At 35.3% G+C, this 20,124-nt stretch overlaps 1 protein-coding gene across 1 annotated transcript in view; it reads left to right on the forward strand.

Moving 5' to 3' along the window:
* The window catches only part of LOC127833690 (uncharacterized), a 155,205-nt gene that overhangs the window by 122,437 nt on the left and 12,644 nt on the right, over nucleotides 1-20,124 (forward strand). Inside the window, exons 7-10 of the mRNA XM_052359102.1 lie at nucleotides 3,439-3,579; nucleotides 6,037-6,156; nucleotides 13,031-13,192; nucleotides 18,587-18,658. Of these exons, the coding sequence (XP_052215062.1) occupies nucleotides 3,439-3,579; nucleotides 6,037-6,156; nucleotides 13,031-13,192; nucleotides 18,587-18,658 (495 nt within the window). The remainder of the gene's footprint in view (nucleotides 1-3,438; nucleotides 3,580-6,036; nucleotides 6,157-13,030; nucleotides 13,193-18,586; nucleotides 18,659-20,124) is intronic.

Here is a 20,124-nt window from a genome sequence, read left to right on the forward strand (position 1 = left end):
TTCAATGACATGTACATCATAAATTACCTGTGATTACTTAAATATTATACCGTAGGTTTCCACGAATAGCGCAATCCCGTGTATAGCGCGCAGGCTGTTTTTTAAATGCAAAAATGGAGAAACAAATATTTAAAGACAATAAAACCAACAAATCGGACCGAAAATGGCCGCCATTTTACTATTGCACAATCCAATAATCTGGGGCATTGGAAAGCTTAATTAAGCATTCAAAATAGGAAGCGTCATTATGATTAGGAGCATGGGTTGCATTGCACTATTCTTTTCTGACAATTTTGTAATTTTCTAGCAAAAGATTAACAGTCCACGTGCATTTCGTAAAAAACGTGAGAAAATAAGAATTATAAGTGTACATCGTGTGATTTTTCCTTGGGGAAAGCATGGGCATTACCGGTAAATTTGAATGTCGCATGGGAGACAGAGATACAGCTGTTGAGGTACACCACTGTTGAACGTTCAATATTTATACACACAAAATTCAATTGCATATCTTTACGTTCTCAAGTGTTGATTAGTGTTTCAAATGTCAATTTGCGTCTTAACAAGTCGTGGCACATATTACTCAATAACAGCTGCAAAATGACCCCCTTTCACACCTACTGTTAGCCGCAAAAAAGACCTCGTTCGCACATACCCTTGCCTGCTCTCCGGTCGAATGTCGACAACAATCCCCATCGGAATTCATCAATAAAGAAGTGTAAAAACACAAACAAAGAAATGTCCACAAGTTTATTCAAACAAATTTATTTTTGACCAAAACTTCTTCTACCGCATTCATATCTACCAGTAGCGACTTCTTGTTGTTTCGACAATGGCCCCTCAGTCTGTACGATTATAGGGTGGTAGTTTTCTGGAAAAAAACATGGCGGCCAATTTGATTATTTACGATTACGCAGCATATTTTTTACCAATTTAGAAGCCAGGATAGCATTGTATCAATGTATAGCGCGCACCAGCTTTTTAATTTGAATTTTGGAGGTAAAACACTGCGCGCTATACGTGGAAACCAACGATAACTACTTGCCTGAAGCTTGCCTTTTTACCCGTTCCCGCTTGGAGTCAAAGTGAAAATGGCTATGTGCAAACAGCATTAAACCTGAACTGCCTGCAAGTTACTCACAGTCTGTTCAGGTGTAATGCTGTTTGCTGCTCATCAGTATCTACGGTTTGGAAATGAAGCCTTTAAAATTTGAATCTTGTAAGAAAAAACTTAAATTTAACTTTCGAAGGGACCACAAATGTGCCAAAATATGTATCAAAGTGGTAAAGGGTTAAGTAAGTTTTGGTAAGAAACTGTTGCAATAAATATCAAATATACATTACCTGCAATTACTTAAGCAGGTATATACGATTTTGTCAAATATTTATGAATTGATATAAAATGTGTAAAAAATTATTATATATATATTTCAATATAAATTAAAATAAAAGTTAAGAAGAACATGTGTCCAAAAATGAGAATTAAGCCAGATATTTAATTCTGAAATTGAAAACGGCTGTACAGCCGAATTCGCCAGCATGTATACCATACATGTACGATGTGAATCTAAACTTAGTTTAACGGTTTATTTGAATACCCGCAACGATATCTATTCATACGACACACGAACACTAACTGCGATCCTAATACACGAATGCTTCGGTTATTGTAGGAAAATATGTACGTCACAATTGGCTCGGGGCGCTTATTTGTCTTTGCTGCATTTTATGAAATTCGGCTTTAATGTATATAATTTTTCTTTCCCATTTTATGTTATTGTAACATATTTTATCAATATATTACAATTAAACACATATAAAAAATCGTATATACCTGCTTTAAATATCATAACTACTTGCCTGAACTACTTGCCTTTTCAACTAATCTTAGATTACTGGGTGAGTCTTCTGCTCAAACTTTTCCAATTTTCTGACCTTTATGTTCAGATGTTTGAATTAAAGGAATTTCAACTGCAAACAGTTTTGCTGAATGAATGACCCTTTGTCTGTTTGCCCATTGTAGAATGAATACTTTTAAATCATTTATTTCTGTTAGCATAACATTTTGTTTTTTGTTTTTTTCATACAATGACTTCCTTGGATTTCTGATTTGGCAGAGTTAAGAGCTATTTGCGTTGGTCATTGTCCAATTTTTCCGTTTCAAATTCCTGGATCTGTCAACCAATTAAATCAATGAAATTTATGTCCCACAAATAGTAATAATTTAACACTAGTTGATTTGTCTGGGTAAGAAGGTCTGTTGTGGGGCTTCAGTGTCTGAAACACATTTCTAGTTCAGTTCTTGATTGGAATTTTATTTAAATAAATCTTAGGCCGACATTGTGTTTTGCTTGTTGATGCTACAGCTTTTATAATTATGATACTATGCTCAATTATGAATATACCACACACATTATCTTTAAAGATTCAGTTTCATGGGCCTCAGAAGTTTGTATGCATTCAAATTGATGAGTTTTTTTGTCCAGCTTTATTGTCCATGGATCCTATTCGACTGAAAGGTTGTTGTTTGCTGAATGATTTCAAGGATTATACTATCTTGCAATTTGTCTTCCTTATTTTCCAATCCTTGATTGCTTGAAGGATGAGTTTGCTAAATGAGTTCATAGCTTACAATCCCCAATCATCTTGTCTTGTCTTGCCATCAATTGTTGTTCCCTATAAGATTATATCTAAAAAGAACCGTTGAATTGGAAGCAATAGGTGATTTATCTTGAAAGGAATTTTGAGAATTTTGCAGCCAGCAGTGATTTTTCATGGTAGTCTTCTGCCTTTTTTGGAATAATGATTCCTGTACCTCCTAAAAAGATTACTGGGAGACCACAAAAATTGGACCTACACAGTTGTTGCCCTCTGTGCCTTTCAAAATAAAGCGAGCCTAACTGCTTTACCGACATAGCCTAGACCCATTTAACCAACATGACCTAGACCCAATTAAAGAAAGATTATAATAATTCTAATTCTCATAGTGTTGTGTATTTATATTTAGTTTTTACCGTTAATTTAATGAGATACATACATTATAAATTTGTTTGTTTACTTACCACTAAAACCCATTTTACTGCTAAAAATAAGTTGCAGAGAACTTCCCTCATTCCGGATCTGTTCTCTATATTCTTCCTCCCACCTCCAATTCAGGAATTGAGTGCCTGTACTTTTAACACTAATCGAACTGAAACAAGTCTTATTTTATAGACATCCACAGCCCACAACATTTCATGTTTCATTTATGATACAATAGCATTGGTTTGCGGTAATAGTGCTGAAAGCTTTTGCTCAAGTTGTGAATGAACAAAATCGGCTTTGTTTGGTGAAAGCTAATTAATTGCTGCTAAGGCTGTAAAGGTCTTAGCTATTTCCAAGAAGTTCCTAGAACCTTTTTTTTACTCAAATTTTATTAGATGCATGTTACTATTTTTTCAGGCAAGACGCAATGATCGTGAAGAGATTCGCAAGAAGCTTGCGATGGGAGGAGATGACGACAGCCTCGATGATAACGATGATGATGATGAGGTCAAGTTGAAGAGACCCAGTCTACAATCTAGATTACATTCCGGACTTCAGGTAGATACCTAGTCTTGATTGGTTTACTCGTGTTTTTAGGGGTGGAAATTTGGGCCTGAAATTTGGCCCTATTACCAATCTTAAAAATTATTATCCCACATTATTGCCTTAAATTCCCAATTAAAGTTTTCTAAATAAAAAATGTATGTATTAAATTTTCCTTTCAAGCTCTATTAGTTTAAGTTAACCAAGTAAATATGATGGTGAAAACATTTGTTTCTCTATTATGAACACCAATTTTCCAATTAAGCCAAAATAATGTTTCCCTAAACAGTGATTAGTATTTCAAGAATATTAACAATGATTATTCTGCAATTTTAAGCGGTTGATTGATTTAAACACACATGCCTAGTACTAGATGGTAAATTGTTACTGGGTTTGAAGTGAGACAAAAATATGATGAATTTTTGTAAGGATGATCAGTATAAATTTATAATTTCTTAACTAGTTTTGGGATTTTATGTAGGGTTTGTCGTATTTATCTTTTATAATCCTTCCATTTTTTTCATCTATTACAAGAAAAGTAGAATTTGCACCAACACTGAAACAATAGTTACAACTGTTGCCGTGGCAAAGTTGATATGGTGTCTGCCTAGCAACCAGGAGGTCAAGATTCGATCCCTTTTGTGGGAGAATTCTTACGATCTCCCCCAAAGTCAACCCCTGCCAAAGACAAAATATTTCGTACAGGACGTTAGGTCCATCAAATAATAAATTTTACAAGACCTAACATGGTCTTTCGCACAGGCTGCAAAAAGTGCTTGTTCTAAGTAGAAAGTAGAGTTTAAATAAAGACGTACCGTTTTTTATTGCGTTTATGCATTCATCTAAGAATGCTCTCTAAACAAAAATGTTAAGCTATGGGGGTCCTTAACGTGCAAAATGTCAACTTATATTTCTCTGGAGTTCAAGGTTTTACTTGAAATTACATAAGGAATGGTATAAGTGTATTGTGACCCAACATCCAGATTCTTGTTTTAACTCAATTCTCAAGAAACCTAAAGAAAAAGTAAACCAAAGTAAAAAAGCTCTTACTTGTTATCAATAAGTGTCTTTAGCCTCCTTTGCACATCTGTCTTCTGTAACTAAGCAAGATGAATGACTTGCTTCCTGGGAATTGGTCCCATAAGAGGACAGTAATGTGTCATTCGTCTTGAGTAACCCAGTTTACACTTCATCATGCACCTTTGTGTAGTTTTGGCTGCCAGCAAATAATATGTCCCTCATTCTAGGAAAACTGGGCTAAATGCATAAAAAGTAAAATGTGGTCAAAGAGTAGTTTGTGCAGTACACACAGGCTATTCAGGAATAACAATTTCTGCCTTAACTGGATTTTCCCTGAGAAGAGACTTAACCTTAAAAACTAAAAATACCATAGAAGGGAAAAGTGTTGTCCCTGGTAAGCCTGTGTGCATTGCACAGGCTTATCTGGGATGACCCTTTAAGCACATGCATAAAGCCTAGTATTTCCAGAACAAGACTGGTTTGATTCAAGCATTATTTTGATCTCATATTTCTGATCAGCAGCAAACAGCATAAAACCTGAACAGACTGCGAGTTACTCATTTTATTCTGGTTGCATAAGCCATTTTCACTTTGCTTCTTATGGGGGACAGGGTTAAAAATTAATATTTTAAACAATGAATTTTTGCCCTGGAAAAAATGGGGTTTAATAAGTGTTTTCCCAGATTAGCTTATGCTAATAAGCTTCACAGGCTAATTAGGGATAACATTCTTCGCTGTTATGGTATTTTTTGTTTAACCCTTTGAGCGCTGGAACCAAATTTTAAAGGCCTTTGCAAACAGTTTGGATCCAGATGAGACGCCACAGAACATGGCGTCTCATCAGGATCCAAACTGTTTGCTATTCTGATAGTATTCTTTGAAAAAAATCGAATAAAATGATAATTTTAGAAATTCAGCAGACAACATTTTAGCAGACTACAAATTTCCCAGCATGCAAAGGGTTAAAAGAAGTCTCTTCTTAGCAAAAATTCAGTTTAGGCAGAAAGAGTCGTACCTGATTAACCTGTGCGGACTGCACTGGCTAATTTCGCAAATGCATTTAACCCTTTCAGTGCTGGAACCGAAATTTGAAGGCCTTTGCAAATAGTTTGGATCCAGATGAGACGCCACAGAAGGTGGGGTCTCATCAGGATCCAAACTGTTTGCTATTCTGATAGTGTTCTTTGAAAAAAATCGAAGAAAATGCTAATTTTAGAAATTCAGCAGAAGACATTTTAGCAGACGACAAATTTCCCAGCATGCAAAGCGTTAAAAAAAACGTTTACCCAGAGTGAGGCAAACATATTAATTGTGAAATCTTCAATACCATATTCAACAAAATGTGTACAAAATCCAGGTTAGTTGGAATCTGTTTTCCTTGATTAGCCTTTTTGGATTGCTTGGGGACGACACTTTACGCACATGCATTAATCCCTGTACGAAATGTTGCAGATCTGCTTTATGAATGAGTCTCCCGTGGATACAGACAACGAGGGTGCGTCTCCGCGGCAACACGTGCCCCATGACAACGACAAACTCGTGTCAAAGGTCAACGGCCTTGTGGACTCAGATGTAAGTTGGGAGTTGTGACAATTAATTTTACAATAAAAGAGTTTTCCTTTTCATTCTGTTATAAAAAATATATCGAAAAAAAACAATACTCTCTGCTTATGTTGTGCGCTAGCATTATTTGTATAGAAAAAGATTTTTGTTTACAGTGGCTGATTTATTTTTGTTAGTTTTTGTTTATTGAAAATGTTTACAATATTTTAGGGTATGTATACACATTCTGAAATGCAGAATAGGAGGTCATACAAGTTTTAGGCAAAATGAAAACAATTTGGGTCGTGCTCTGTGAAAAGGGGGTTTAATGCATGTGCGTAAAGTGTCGTCCCAGATTAGCTTGTGCAGTCAGCACAGGCTAATCAGGGACAATACTTTCCACTTTTATGATATTTTTCGTTTGCAGAAAGTCTCTTCTAAGCAAAAATCAAGTTTAGGTGGAAAGTGTCATCCCAGATTAGCCTGTGCTGACTGCACAGGCTAATGTGGGACGATACTTTATGCACAAGCATGTAACCCCTTTTTTCACAGAGGGCAGGTCATTTATAGATAAGTTCCATGAACATGAAGCTACATGGTTCTGTTACCAATCTTCATTGTTTTCTAGGGCCAGGTTTTAATCAACAGATGCATAGACTGAACGCTAAATATAAAGAATAAAATTAATAAACTATTTAAAAGTCAATTATAGCATGGCAGTTAACCACTAAAATTACATTATTTTTCGTTTAAAACAGTTTGTTTTTGGCTATTTAAAGCCTGCAAATATTTTAACTCTGAAGTACTACTTTTGATGCCTATAAAGTCAATTCTTTATTCTAGTCTAAGAATGAAATTATTTGAATGGCCCATAATTCATTCCGCTAAGCTACATTTGTATGATGATTTTCTTGTGAATGCAAAGTCATGGTAAAAAATCTCAGACTATGTCTTTTATAGCAGTTTTCCTCATTTCTCAAACATGATGTGAATTAATTCATTGTTAATTCCAAAAAAAAATCATGGTATACAATGGCTGTTAAAAAATCTTTTTAGAATGTTTGGGTTCCTTTTATTGTTGTTAATACAATTGTTTTACTCTTTGAAGACTGCGGCTATATCGACATGTGCTGAGTAATTGCATGCATGGCCAATAACCCTTTCTGAGTAATTGCATGCATGGCCAATAACCCTTTCTGAGTAATTGCATGCATGGCCAATAACCCTTTCTGAGTAATTGCATGCATGGCCAATAACCCTTTCTGAGTAATTGCATGCATGGCCAATAACCTTTTCTGAGTAATTGCATGCATGGCCAATAACCCATTCTGAGTAATTGCATGAATGGCCAATAACCCTTTCTGAGTAATTGCATGCATGGCCAATAACCCTTTCTGAGTAATTGCATGAATGGCCAATAACCCTTTCTGAGTAATTGCATGCATGGCCAATAACCCTTTCTGAGTAATTGCATGCATGGCCAATAACCCTTTCTGAGTAATTGCATGCATGGCCAGTAACCCTTTCTGAGTAATTGCATGCATGGCCAATAGCCCTTTCCTACTGAGAAGCAAAGTGAAAATGTGCTTACAGCATAAAACCAGAATAGACTGGGAGTAACTCGCAGTCTGTTCAGGTTTTATGCTGTTTGCTGCTCATCAGTATCTAAGGGTTGGAAATTAAGCCTTTAAAATTTGAATCTAGTAAGAAAAGAGTTTAATAAAATTTAACTTTCTAAGTTATACACATTACATTACTTCATTAATATGTAAAAATACGTATAAAAGGGTTATAAGTCCTGTGCATCTTTACTTCAAATATTTTCCTATTGGCAAATTAAAAAACAAAATAATCCAGAAAATCTTCATCTTCACAGAGGTAGGACACTGGGGAAAATAAATGAAATCAATACAAGTTAAAACATTTAGTAAAATAATAAAGTGACAGATTTAAACATCGCTTAGTTGACAGAATGGTATTTCAGTCCCATAATTTCTGGGATTCTTGTAAAACAAAAGCATACTTTATTTGTATGTATGAAATCTTAAGGGCTTTGGTTGTCTCAACGATCAAGATCAAAGCACTGACTGGACAGCAGTGTAATTGGAAAAAAACAAAAACCTTTTAATGTTATAAGATATCCCATTAATTCATGTCTTTTCAAGTATTATCAGAACAAGACCAACTCTACTTGATATGCTTAAGAAATGTGGTGAAAGAATGGCACTTCTGTTAAGTGTTCTTGTAGTCAGAATATATTGAATCTGTTTGTTAGGAATGAATGAGCTGTTATGTTAAATTGATCAGAGATATACAGTACAGCCAAAGCGGCACAAACATAATCCGCGGCTACGCCATGGCCAGATTATTAGTCCGCAGCGGCCGAATCGTGTGTTCACGCGGCATATCCCCGTGGCACTCGGCATCGATCCGCGCAACGACGCCGAGTCTGTATTAACCTCGCGTACTTTCGCAGAGTAAATCCGCCGCATACGTACGCGGCGGATTAAGTGAAAAGATATCCACCTACATGTACATACATGTATGTGTAGCGTAGATTTAATTACGCGCAGCTGTTTATATTTCGTTCGATTATTTTAATTAAATTTGTAATCCGAAACACACTTCCGAATTTTAATGCTAACGCGTCCTTTGGCAAATTCTAGCGTCAAATAAACAGTGCTAAAATATTTGTTTCATAAAATGCGCGCGAAAATTATGCAGACATGTAGAACGTCGTTTGGAAAGTTTGGGTGTATTTTGTGTTGTATAAATACATGAACATCACGTCAGGCGTAAATCGCGTGTTCAGTGGAAAAAAACCGCCCCGATTAGACGTTATTTCATCATAAATAGTAACAAATGCCAAAATGTTTTTGATACTTAAGGAAATATCGAGAATGTTTGTGTATCGTAAATATTTACTAGCATTTGCTTTAAAACTGGAATATACGGGATTATCGGGTAATTAGTAGCGATATAACTGTATAATATGAGCAAAATAAAACGTATTTATATACGCATATTCAAACAATAGTTATAATAAGCTGATAATTAACAAAACAACAAATACGTCGTCACCGTCTTGATAATTGATGTGGCTTCAAACTGCTAATTTTCTCAGCTAAAATATAATTGCAGAATCAACATGCAATTAATTTATAAATCCACCATATGCTAGAGCTTTGACCACTTGTATGTGCTAAAACATAATTACATGACCTTGTTTATGTGTGAAATACATACACTACGGGCGGGAAACAAACTTAATTGGCCAGACACATTAACTATGCTTACATGTATATGCTAATACAATCCGCGCACAATAAATATATTATGATTTTAATTATTATTATAATTGTTCTTTCAAAATTTGTTAACTACATGTAACTAATATTTTTAAAAAGATTTTTTATTTCATGATGTGCATCGACTCGGCATCATGTCACGGATCGCGGAATGCCTCGGTGGACAGATGCGAAGTTTAGCGGCGAAATGCGACTTGCCACCGCATACTGACGCGGCTTCAATGACTGACGTGGCATCGACTCGTTTCGCCTTGCCGCCGCGGATCGCGAAATACGTTTGTTTCGCTTTGGCTGTACTGTATCTCAGAGGCGTATCCAGAATGTTTTCCGAGGGGGGGCTGAACTGGGGAGGGTGCGGGAGGGGTGTCCCCTTCCGTCGTTGATTTTTTTTTTTAATGGGACCTTCAAATGATGCAATTTCATGCAATCTAATCAGCATTTTGCATGATAAAAGTGAATGTAAAACAAGAACTTGAGTTTAGACATCAAGTGTGACAGACACACAGACAGACACACAGGGGTGAATCAAATGTCTCTCAAACCAGTATTTTGTTTTAATAACATTACTACGCTTAAAATAATTATAGACCCGACTAAAATAAGAAAAAAAACAGGTTAATTGCATTAAAAATCTTACTTCAACAGAATTAGTCCAAATTTATGCCTTTTCCGTGCATTTTTTCGGTACTCTTTATTCGTTTACTTTTCACGATTCCCAGAAATTGTTGCATGGAACAATCTGTGCGCGCACATCGCGAAAATATGAGACATGCCGATATTCACATGTTGAGTGGGTATACCCTGTTCCGATTTGATGATAATTTTATCAAATCTTTTAATAGTAATATATATGCCGAAATTGTATTGGAACAAATTGTGAACGTTTTTGGGGTTTTTCAGTTCTTGAGCACATTTTCATGTCAATGTTGCTCAAAAGAAGATCGACCGTTAAAACAGAAACTTGTTAAATGGTAAATAAAAGTTATTAAAAAAAGTAAAATTAATCTTTCGGTTTCTCTAAATTTGTTCAGTGAATCGAATTTTCGGACAGACAGACAGACAGACACACAGGGGTAAATCAAATGTCTCTCAAACCAGTATTTTGTTTTAATAAAATTACTACGCTTGAAAATAATTATAGACACGACTAATATAAGAAAAAAACAACAGTTTAATTGCATTAAAAATCTTACTTCAACTGAAATAGTCCAAATGTATGCCTTTTCCGTGCATTTTTCGGTACTCTTCATTAAACTTGCGCATAAATTGCAGACCACTGCGCTAATGTAAACACATAATTTCAAGTATTTGATTATTTTAAAGAAAATTCTTTTACTTTTTCACGATTCCCAGAAATTGTTGCATGGAACAATCTGTGTGCGCACATCGCGAAAATATGAGACATGCCGATATCCACATGTTCAGTGGATATACCCTGTCCAGATTTGATGATAATTTTATCAAATCTTTTAAAGGGATCTTTTCACGCTTTGGTAAATTGACAAAATTGAAAAAAGTTGTTTCAGATTCGTAAGTTTTCGTTTTAGTTATGATATTTGTGAGGAAACAGTAATACTGAACATTAACCATGCTCTAATATAGCCATTATATGCATCTTTTGACGATTTTAAAACCTAAAAATTATAAAGCGTTGCAACGCGAAACGATTGAATAATTTGGAGAGTTCTGTTTTTGTCGTTAAATTTTGTGAAACTACGAAGATTGCTTATATAAGGTATAAAATACGACAAGAATGTGTACTCGGCGGAATAGCTCAGTAGGCTAAAGCGTTTTTACTTCAGGACTCTGGCAGGACTCCAGGGGTCACTGGTTCGAAACCTGCTCCGGGCAATGTTCTTTTCCTTTTTTTATTTTTTTTCTTGATTTTTTACTGGAGCTTTAACGATCCAATGTTTACATTTATCAATATAAAGCATTTAATGAATAAGTTAAAAAAATGCCAAAATCTGTGAAAAGGCCCCTTTAATAGTAATATATATGCCGAAATTGTATTGGAACAAATTGCGAACGTTCTAGTTTTTTTTCAGTTCTTGAGCACTTTTTCATGTCAATGTTGCTCAAAAGAAGATCGACCGTTAAAACAAAAACTTGTTAAATGGTAAATAAAAGTTATAAAAAAAGTAAAATTAATCTTTCGGTTTCTCTTAATTTGTTCAGTGAATCGAATTTTCGAAGTTTTGTTTACTTCATGTCTATTGCAATCGAGTACTCTCGCTTTTCGGATGTTACCTCTCGACTCAAGGTAAACGACGCGCGAAGTGTATGTCATTTGCGGATGTGTATGAAACTATCGGCTTTGTGTGGTTAAACACGCTCTAAATAAACAATTTTGACATGGATTTAACAAGAATGAAATAAATCTTTTTAGGTACATCGTTTATTGCGGCAATGTTTGAATTAATTCAGAAATTATTTTAGTTGTTTCCTTAACCGCTGGACTGAAGGTAATTGGAGGATATTGTTTTTCACAAGTCCCATGCGGCAGTCATTTGTAAACATTTACCTATAGCTAAATGTATCGATGAATTTCATAAGTTGAATGTATCTCCTTCAGCCAATCAAATAGCGCAGTTTATCGCTTACAGTCAATGAAGCGTGCAGTTTAGCTGGCGAAGGTTAGATCGTCTGTACACATGCCTGGGGCTAATCACACAAATTGACAGCTGTTAATTGCCTAATTAGGGGCATATGAAAGGAAATACACAAGTGGATTGGAACTGTAAGGGGCTCATTTTTAAAAAATCATATCTAGCCAGCCAGCTGGGGGGGCTTTAGCCCCATAGCCCCCCTCCTAAATACGCCTCTGTATCTTGTTGCTGTTTGAAATATATATTGTTATTGAGTCTACTACTGCAGTTATCCCATAGGACTAGCAAATAGTTTTCATTGAAATTGATCAACAATGTTACTGCATGCACAACTTCTAGACAGTGAACACATATCAAGTTTTTAGCATTTAAGTATTGTATCTTAAGTAGAAATTTTAAGAAGATAAGAAAATTTAGACTTTGTATCTTTGTGAAGATTTTAGGATGACAGACCCCATATCTTTTACACAATTATAGTCTCAACAAAAGGTCTACTCAATTGGTCGCCATGTGTTAATGGATATGGTGATCTCCACCATAGGCAGCAAGTACTGCTTGTTCCCAGAAAACAGACTTGAGAGTGTCTTAAGAAGAACTGAGTTCTTTATTTTTCAATGCAATCAAACTAAAATGAACATGTTAAAACTGAAAAATTGTGACCTTTTTAACCACCAGTGGTAAAAGTAGTATCATATAATCCTCCTCATTCTGGGATAACTGGTATTGATGCATGCGTGGATATCGTGTCACAGATTAGCCTGTGCAGTCCTCACAGGCTAATCAGGGACAACACTTTTAGCTTTTAAAGAATATTTCAGTTAAAGTAAGGTCCTTCTTGTCAAAAATTCAGTTTAGACTGAAAGTGTCGTCCCTGATTGCCATGTGTGCACTGCACAGGCTAATTTGGGACGACACTTATCGCACATGAATTAAGCCCATTTTTATCAGAACAAGGTTTAATTATCATCAGTTTCATCATCATTCCAGAACAATCTCAGCTCGGTGACAGATCTGAACAACCCTTCCCCACCCACCACCTCCATCCAGTCGCACAGTCCGCCGCGGTTAAAAGCGGACGACAAAAAAGCAGACGACTTCCACTCCAGACAAGAACAACTCCAAAATGAAGCCAAACTTGCTCTTGCTCAGGTGACCAACTTGAATTTTTTCAAACTCCCATATGTTGAAGATCTCACAAGTGTTTATGTGGAATTTGTTTTTAAGCTCACAAGTCATCAAAGCACAGATGTTTTCTATTGTCCTTCAGCATGTCAGTGCTGTAGTCTTGTTGTTGTTGTTTGTTTGTTGTTTTTTTTTTTGGGGGGGGGGTCAAATTTTGGGCATGTTATTTGGCCCCATCCCAAATCTAAAAAAATCTCCCATTTGCCAAATGACTGCTTTATATTCCAAAAACAAGGTTTCCACACAAAAATATTATTATTGTAAAAATTATCTTATTTTCTTACTCTTGGACCTTAGTTAATATACCATTGTTAACACTTTTATTCTCAATTTTGAAGTATATTTAAGCAAAAAAAGACACAAACATCTTTCCAATTTTAGTCCAAACAATGGGAACTGTCCCGATCCAAAGGGCTTGGGCCCCATTCCCAAAATGAAGAAAAAAACACTGCATGGTGTTGAATACACTTTCCCTCGCAAAAGCAAAGTGAAAATGGCTATGTTCAAACAGCATAAAACCAGAACAGCCTGCAAGTAACTCTCAGCCTGTTCAGGTTTTATGCTGTTTACTGCTCATCAGTATCTAAAAGGTTTGGAAATATAGCCTTTAAAACTTTAATCTAGGAAGAAAGGTCGTTAATTAAATTAAACTTTCTAAGGGACCACAAATGCGTCAAAATACGTATCTAAGTGGTAAAGGGATAAACCTAAAATCAATCTCGGCATTGATAATATAAGAGTGTGGGGGCTGCTATATGGAAAGGATGATCCAGAAATAAATTGACCTTTATATATTTCTGGTCTTAATATATTTAGTTGAATGAAATTCAAGCATGATCTTAATGGAAAATGTTTATTGAAACATATTGTGAAAAAGTTCTTAGCCTTTACCATGCCATTACATTACTCTAAGGGGCGCACATCATTTATTTGCATTAAAACAAGCACTTAAAGTAAATTAAAAAAAATTACAATTTGTAATAAATACTTTCAATAATTTCAACAACATAAGAAAATTTCAACTTGTACAGATTCATTTTTGATGTCTTTCAAATTTAGAAGAATCCAATGGTAATTTATTAAATTGCATTATGAGTATAAGTTATAGCCTTTTTTTCTATGAGATGGATAATTGTGTACAAAAAAAACATTGACAAAAGTCTTAATATTTATAGATTTTCCCTCGTACTCAGGAAATGTGTTGTTTTTCGGAGGAAGAGACTAAGAGTTGCCATGATAGAGTGATACTCCATATTTCAACACCAACAAAAGATTCCTTACAGGGTGATAGTCCAACTCAGTCACCCATAATTTTCATCGAAGGATAGCCAAATTTAGAGGCGTACAAAATCCCATTGGATGTAAAATGCCAGTGTGTATCATGCCAAGATAGTTAACATGTATGTCAAGGGTTGAGCAATCAACTATTTTGTCAGATATATTGAGAAAAAATTGGTCATTAAAAATCCCTATTGTTGGATAATATATGAGATTAGGTATGAAGATTTATCCCAATAATATCTTGGTTCCAGATGGATGAAAAACATGGCCGCCGTTGGGCGGATCATTTTTCCTTATATGGCTATAGTAAAACCTTGTTTACACCATAGAGGCCAAATTTATGGTCCGATCTTCATTAAACCTGGTCAGAACATACATCTCAATGACATCTCGGAAAATGTTGTCCCTGGTAAGCCTGTGTGGATTGCACAGGCTTATCTGGGATGACCCTTTAAGCACATGCATTTAGCCCAGTATTTCCAGAACAAGACTGGTTTGATTCAAGCATTATTTTGATCTCATATTTCTGTAGTCATGATCAGTGGATTGTGCACTGGTTTGATTCAAGCATTATTTTGATCTCATATTTCTGTAGTCATGATCAGTGGATTGTGCACTGGTTTGATTCAAGCATTATTTTGATCTCATATTTCTGTAGTCATGATCAGTGGATTGTGCACTGGTTTGATTCAAGCATTATTTTGATCTCATATTTCTGAAGTCATGAGCTGTGGAATAAAGTGCACTCATTCATTGTTAACAGATACTTTATTTATTCAACATTGACACAGGTGAGCGACTCAGGTGAGCGACTTTGGGCCTTTCAGGCCCTCTTGTTCGTACATCCATGCTCCCATTTTTAAGGAAATAATAAAAAATGTTTGCTATGACACTGCATTAAAGACGGAGTTAATATGTTGTCTAACGTTTGATGTGATAATCATGAGGTCATGAGTACCGGTATGTTTGCTAAATAAGTTATGCACCAATGTCTGCAACATTAGAATTACAACTTTTTTTAAAGTGTTTGGGGGTATTTAGTTTTGTGTTATTATGTTATTTTAATTATTATGAAATGATATTACTGACAAAATGCCAGTCTCGTAACGTAAGGTGACATTTTGATCGTTCCTTCAAGAAGGTCACAGAATGTTGTTCCATAATGGACTATCTAAAAGGTCATTTATTCATTATAAATTCTTTAAAAAAAACTGTATCGTTAAAGGAAATTTTAAGTGTTTCACTTATTTAGTTAGGAAGTGTCAATCTATAAATGTCAGATTTCCTGAGCTTTTACACTCAATAACGCTACTTTATGACTTATGCCAGGTAATTTGCCATAAAAATTGTTATTGTCATGTCATGGAAAAAAAGATGATTTATTAGACGCTTAATATTAATCCTTTTAACATGATTGCATTGAAAACATGATGAGTCATTTATCGGTGAGCTTTGATGGTATGAAGCTGAATTTTTCATTACGAAAGAAGCAGACAAGAAACTGTTCAACTGACATTTTTAAAACTGAATGCACTTTACCGTGAATTTCTATAGATACTAAATGTCACAGGAGATTCAGTTTGTGAGCCATTGTATTTTAAATGTAGATTTTACTATGAAATGCAATTTAGGGTGAGCCTTTTTTGCAAGTTTAAGTTTAGTTTAAGTTATTTTTCATATTATTTTCAAACAACTGCTTAACCCTTTACCTCTTAGAAACACACTTTGACGCATTTGAAGTCCTTTAGAAAATCTAATTAAATTGAAGTCCTTTCTTTATATATTCAAGCTGTAAAGCTTCATTTCCAACCCTAACATACTGATGACTAGCAAACAGCATATAACCTGAACAGACTGTGAGTTACTCGCAGGCTGCTGTGGTTTTATGCTGGTTGCAAAAACTATTTAAAACATTTGTTTGTTTCTTTGGTATTCTAAATGCTGGGACAGTTGTAATACAGTACACTACAAATTGAGGCTGAAAGCTAGAATTGTCCATGAAATATAATGAACCTGGTGCGTAATTTGTACCATGCCTAACCAGACACAGTCGCTGATGCAGGAAATTGAATTATGGGTAATTTGTGTCCATGAGACCTTAGAAATGATATATGCGTACAATTTGGGGAAAAGGGGAGCCGAAATAATATCAAGAGCATGGATTTTACTAAAATAGGCAAAAGGTTATACATCTTTCTGTTTGTTCAGTTATTATAGACTCATGAAGTTTTGGTGCAAATGCAACTCTGTTGTTTCATGATATTATATAGCACATATCTTTATCTTTGCTTGACCATAAAAATATTATGTATTTGACTGGAAATGAACACTTGGTATTCTTATTCAGGCATGCACATTTTAAGATACTAATGCCTTGAATCTTCATCAGTTCTGCAGACGCATATTTTTGCAAGGACAACATCTTAAGCAATTCTGAAGACATATATATGCCACAGCAGTGTCTGTTTGTTACATAGACTATGTTATATTTGGCTTACAGACATTAAACGGACCTATAATTGCGAATAGGTTATCTCATTCCATACACACTAAATGTTGCCAGAGACTGTTTTCTTTTCTGGTAAAGTACCATTAGGATGATTAGATTACAGACATTGAGAATGAGATATGACAGTTTATAGGAAGGCTTAATTTTGAGGTCTAAAAATCTAATGTATCGTGCAATTTTAGCCCAAGTTCTCTGAAAATTATTCAATTCATTTTAAAAGGTTATCAGTTATAATGATTGTATGAAAATGTTTATTAAATGAAAATTATAATTGGACAGTCTGGTGCTGTCATATAAATTTTTCAGTTATTTCAAACAAACATCGACCATTCTGTTACATATTCTTCTCTGTTGCTTCATACATATCATTGACCATAGTTTAACGCACATTTCCCTGTTGCTTCATACATATGTTTGAGCATTCTGTTACAGAATCTTTTCTGTTGCTTCATATGTATGTTTGAGCATTCTGTTACAGAATCTTTTCTGTTGCTTCATATGTATGTTTGAGCATACTATTTCAAATTATTCTATGTTGCTTCATACATAAGTTTGAGCATTCTATTTCAAATTATTCTATGTTGCTTTATACATATGCTTGAGCATTCTTTTACTTGTTTTTCTTTGTTTCTTCATACATATGTTTGAGCATTCTGTTACATATTCTTCTTTGTTGCTTCATACGTATAGTTGACCATTCTGTTACATATTTTTCTTTGTTGCTTCATACATAAGTTTGAGCATTCTATTTCAAATTATTCTATGTTGCTTCATACATATGTTTGAGCATTCTGTTACATATTTTTCACAGTTGCTTCATTCATATCATTGACCATTCTGTGATTGCCTATTTTCAGGCTGGCACTATGGCCCATATCATTGACCATTTTGTGATTGCTTATTTTCAGGCGGGCACTATGTCCCATATCATTGACCATTCTGTGATTACCTATTTTCAGGCAGACACTATGGTCCATATCACTGACCATTTTGTGATTGCCTATTTTCAGGCGGGCACTATGGCCCATATCATTGACCATTCTGTGATTGCTTATTTTCAGGCTGGCACTATGGCCCATATCATTGACCATTTTGTGATTGCTTATTTTCAGGCTGGCACTATGGCCCATATCACTGACCATTTTGTGATTGCTTATTTTCAGGCTGGCACTATGGCCCATATCATTGACCATTCTGTGATTGCCTATTTTCAGGCTGGCACTATGGCCCATATCACTGACCATTTTGTGATTGCCTATTTTCAGGCTGGCACTATGGCCCATATCATTGACCATTCTGTGATTGCCTATTTTCAGACTGGCACTATGGCCCATATCACTGACCATTTTGTGATTGCTTATTTTCAGGCTGGCACTATGGCCCATATCATTGACCATTCTGTGATTGCCTATTTTCAGGCTGGCACTATGGTCCATATCACTGACCATTCTGTGATTGCCTATTTTCAGACTGGCACTATGGCCCATATCATTGACCATTCTGTGATTGCCTATTTTCAGACTGGCACTATGGCCCATATCATTGACCATTCTGTGATTGCCTATTTTCAGGCGGGCACTATGGCCCATATGCAGCTGGAGATAGAAAAGCAGACTCAGAAAAAGTCACCCATAGCAGAAATGGTGAGTAAAATACCGAAAAACCTATCAGTAACAGTGATTTATTGTCAATCAGTGCAGTGGAACCATTATATTTTGAGTTTGTTTAAATGTGGCGTCTGAAAAATGAATTTGAACTGAATAATTATTATCAAATTTGTAGGTGCAGCAAACAGCATGTTGCTGTGTCTTGCTCTGTTTTTACCCTTTGCTGCTCTTTTGACCCCACCCCATACTCTGCTGGTGAATAAGTGTAATTTTCTTTAAAAAAATATACACAAGCTGATGAACGCTTGACATTTAATAACATTAACAACGGATTCCCCTTCTTCGAAATTTTGTTGCCAAATTTGCCTTATTATGTGTGAAATTTGCTGTTCTGGTTGTATGCCATTTTCACGTTGCTTTTAAGTGGGAATTTTTTCCAAGTTAAACTGAAAAATGAATATAATGTAAAGGTTCAAATAACTGAATTTTCCAACATAGGGCTGGGATAGTTAAATTGTAGTTTCTGTATTTCATGCAAAAACAAAAGCGCCATAAATAATATTGAACATTTGGCTGTTGCTGTTCTATTGTAGGACCAGAAAAACACGCACAAGGTCTGTTATATCTTATTGAATGACTGATTGATTGGCTAACATTCTGTTCATGGGGGAATTCTGCAGCAGGCATGTTTTTGAGGAAGACCAGACTGCATGTATTTGCATATATGGTTGGTTGTCTTGGGTAATCAGTCATCTTACATAAATGTTTAATGGTTACACAACTAAGAATAACAAAATTTAACAGGGCTGGCATTAACCTTTTACCACTTTGATAAGTATTTTGTTGCATTTGTAGTCCCTTAGAAAGTTACATTTAAGAAATACCTTTAAGAAAAACCTTTCTTTATAAATTCGAGTTTTAAAGGCTTCGTTTCCAACGCATAGTGACTGAAGCCTCAGCAGCAAACCGCATAAAACCTGAACAGACTGCAAGTTTTGCCATTTTCACTTTGCTTCTTATGGGGGAAAGGGTTTCGGAAAGTTAGTGGGGGAGAGTTATGTATACCCTTTATTTGGAATAGGTCTTTTAAATGTGTAGCCATTAATATCCAATGGCAGGAAAAGTTTAATTGTAAAAATCGGAAAATGAATCGTCTAACAGTTTGTTTATGGTATACATTGTGCATAAATGCCATTGCACATAGGTGCCTGGATCAGTTCCTTCTACTTAATCAGTATTGGTATACATATTCCCTAATTTCTTGTATTGCCTTACGTAGACATGACTTGTGTTTAGAATAACGCTACCCAAATCCCTAGATAGTTGCATAGAGTATTAAAATGGTGTATCTGCATTACATCTGGGCCGTGCTCTGTGAAGAAGGGGTTTAATTGGATGTGCCAAAAGTGTCACTTTCCACCTAAACTGGATTATCGCGGGAAGAAACTTTCTTTAAATGGAAAATATCATAAAAGGGGAAAGATTTACAAAATGCATGAAAC

Source organism: Dreissena polymorpha, chromosome 6, assembly GCF_020536995.1.
Source record: "Dreissena polymorpha isolate Duluth1 chromosome 6, UMN_Dpol_1.0, whole genome shotgun sequence".
Classification (NCBI taxonomy): Eukaryota; Metazoa; Mollusca; class Bivalvia; order Myida; family Dreissenidae; genus Dreissena; species Dreissena polymorpha.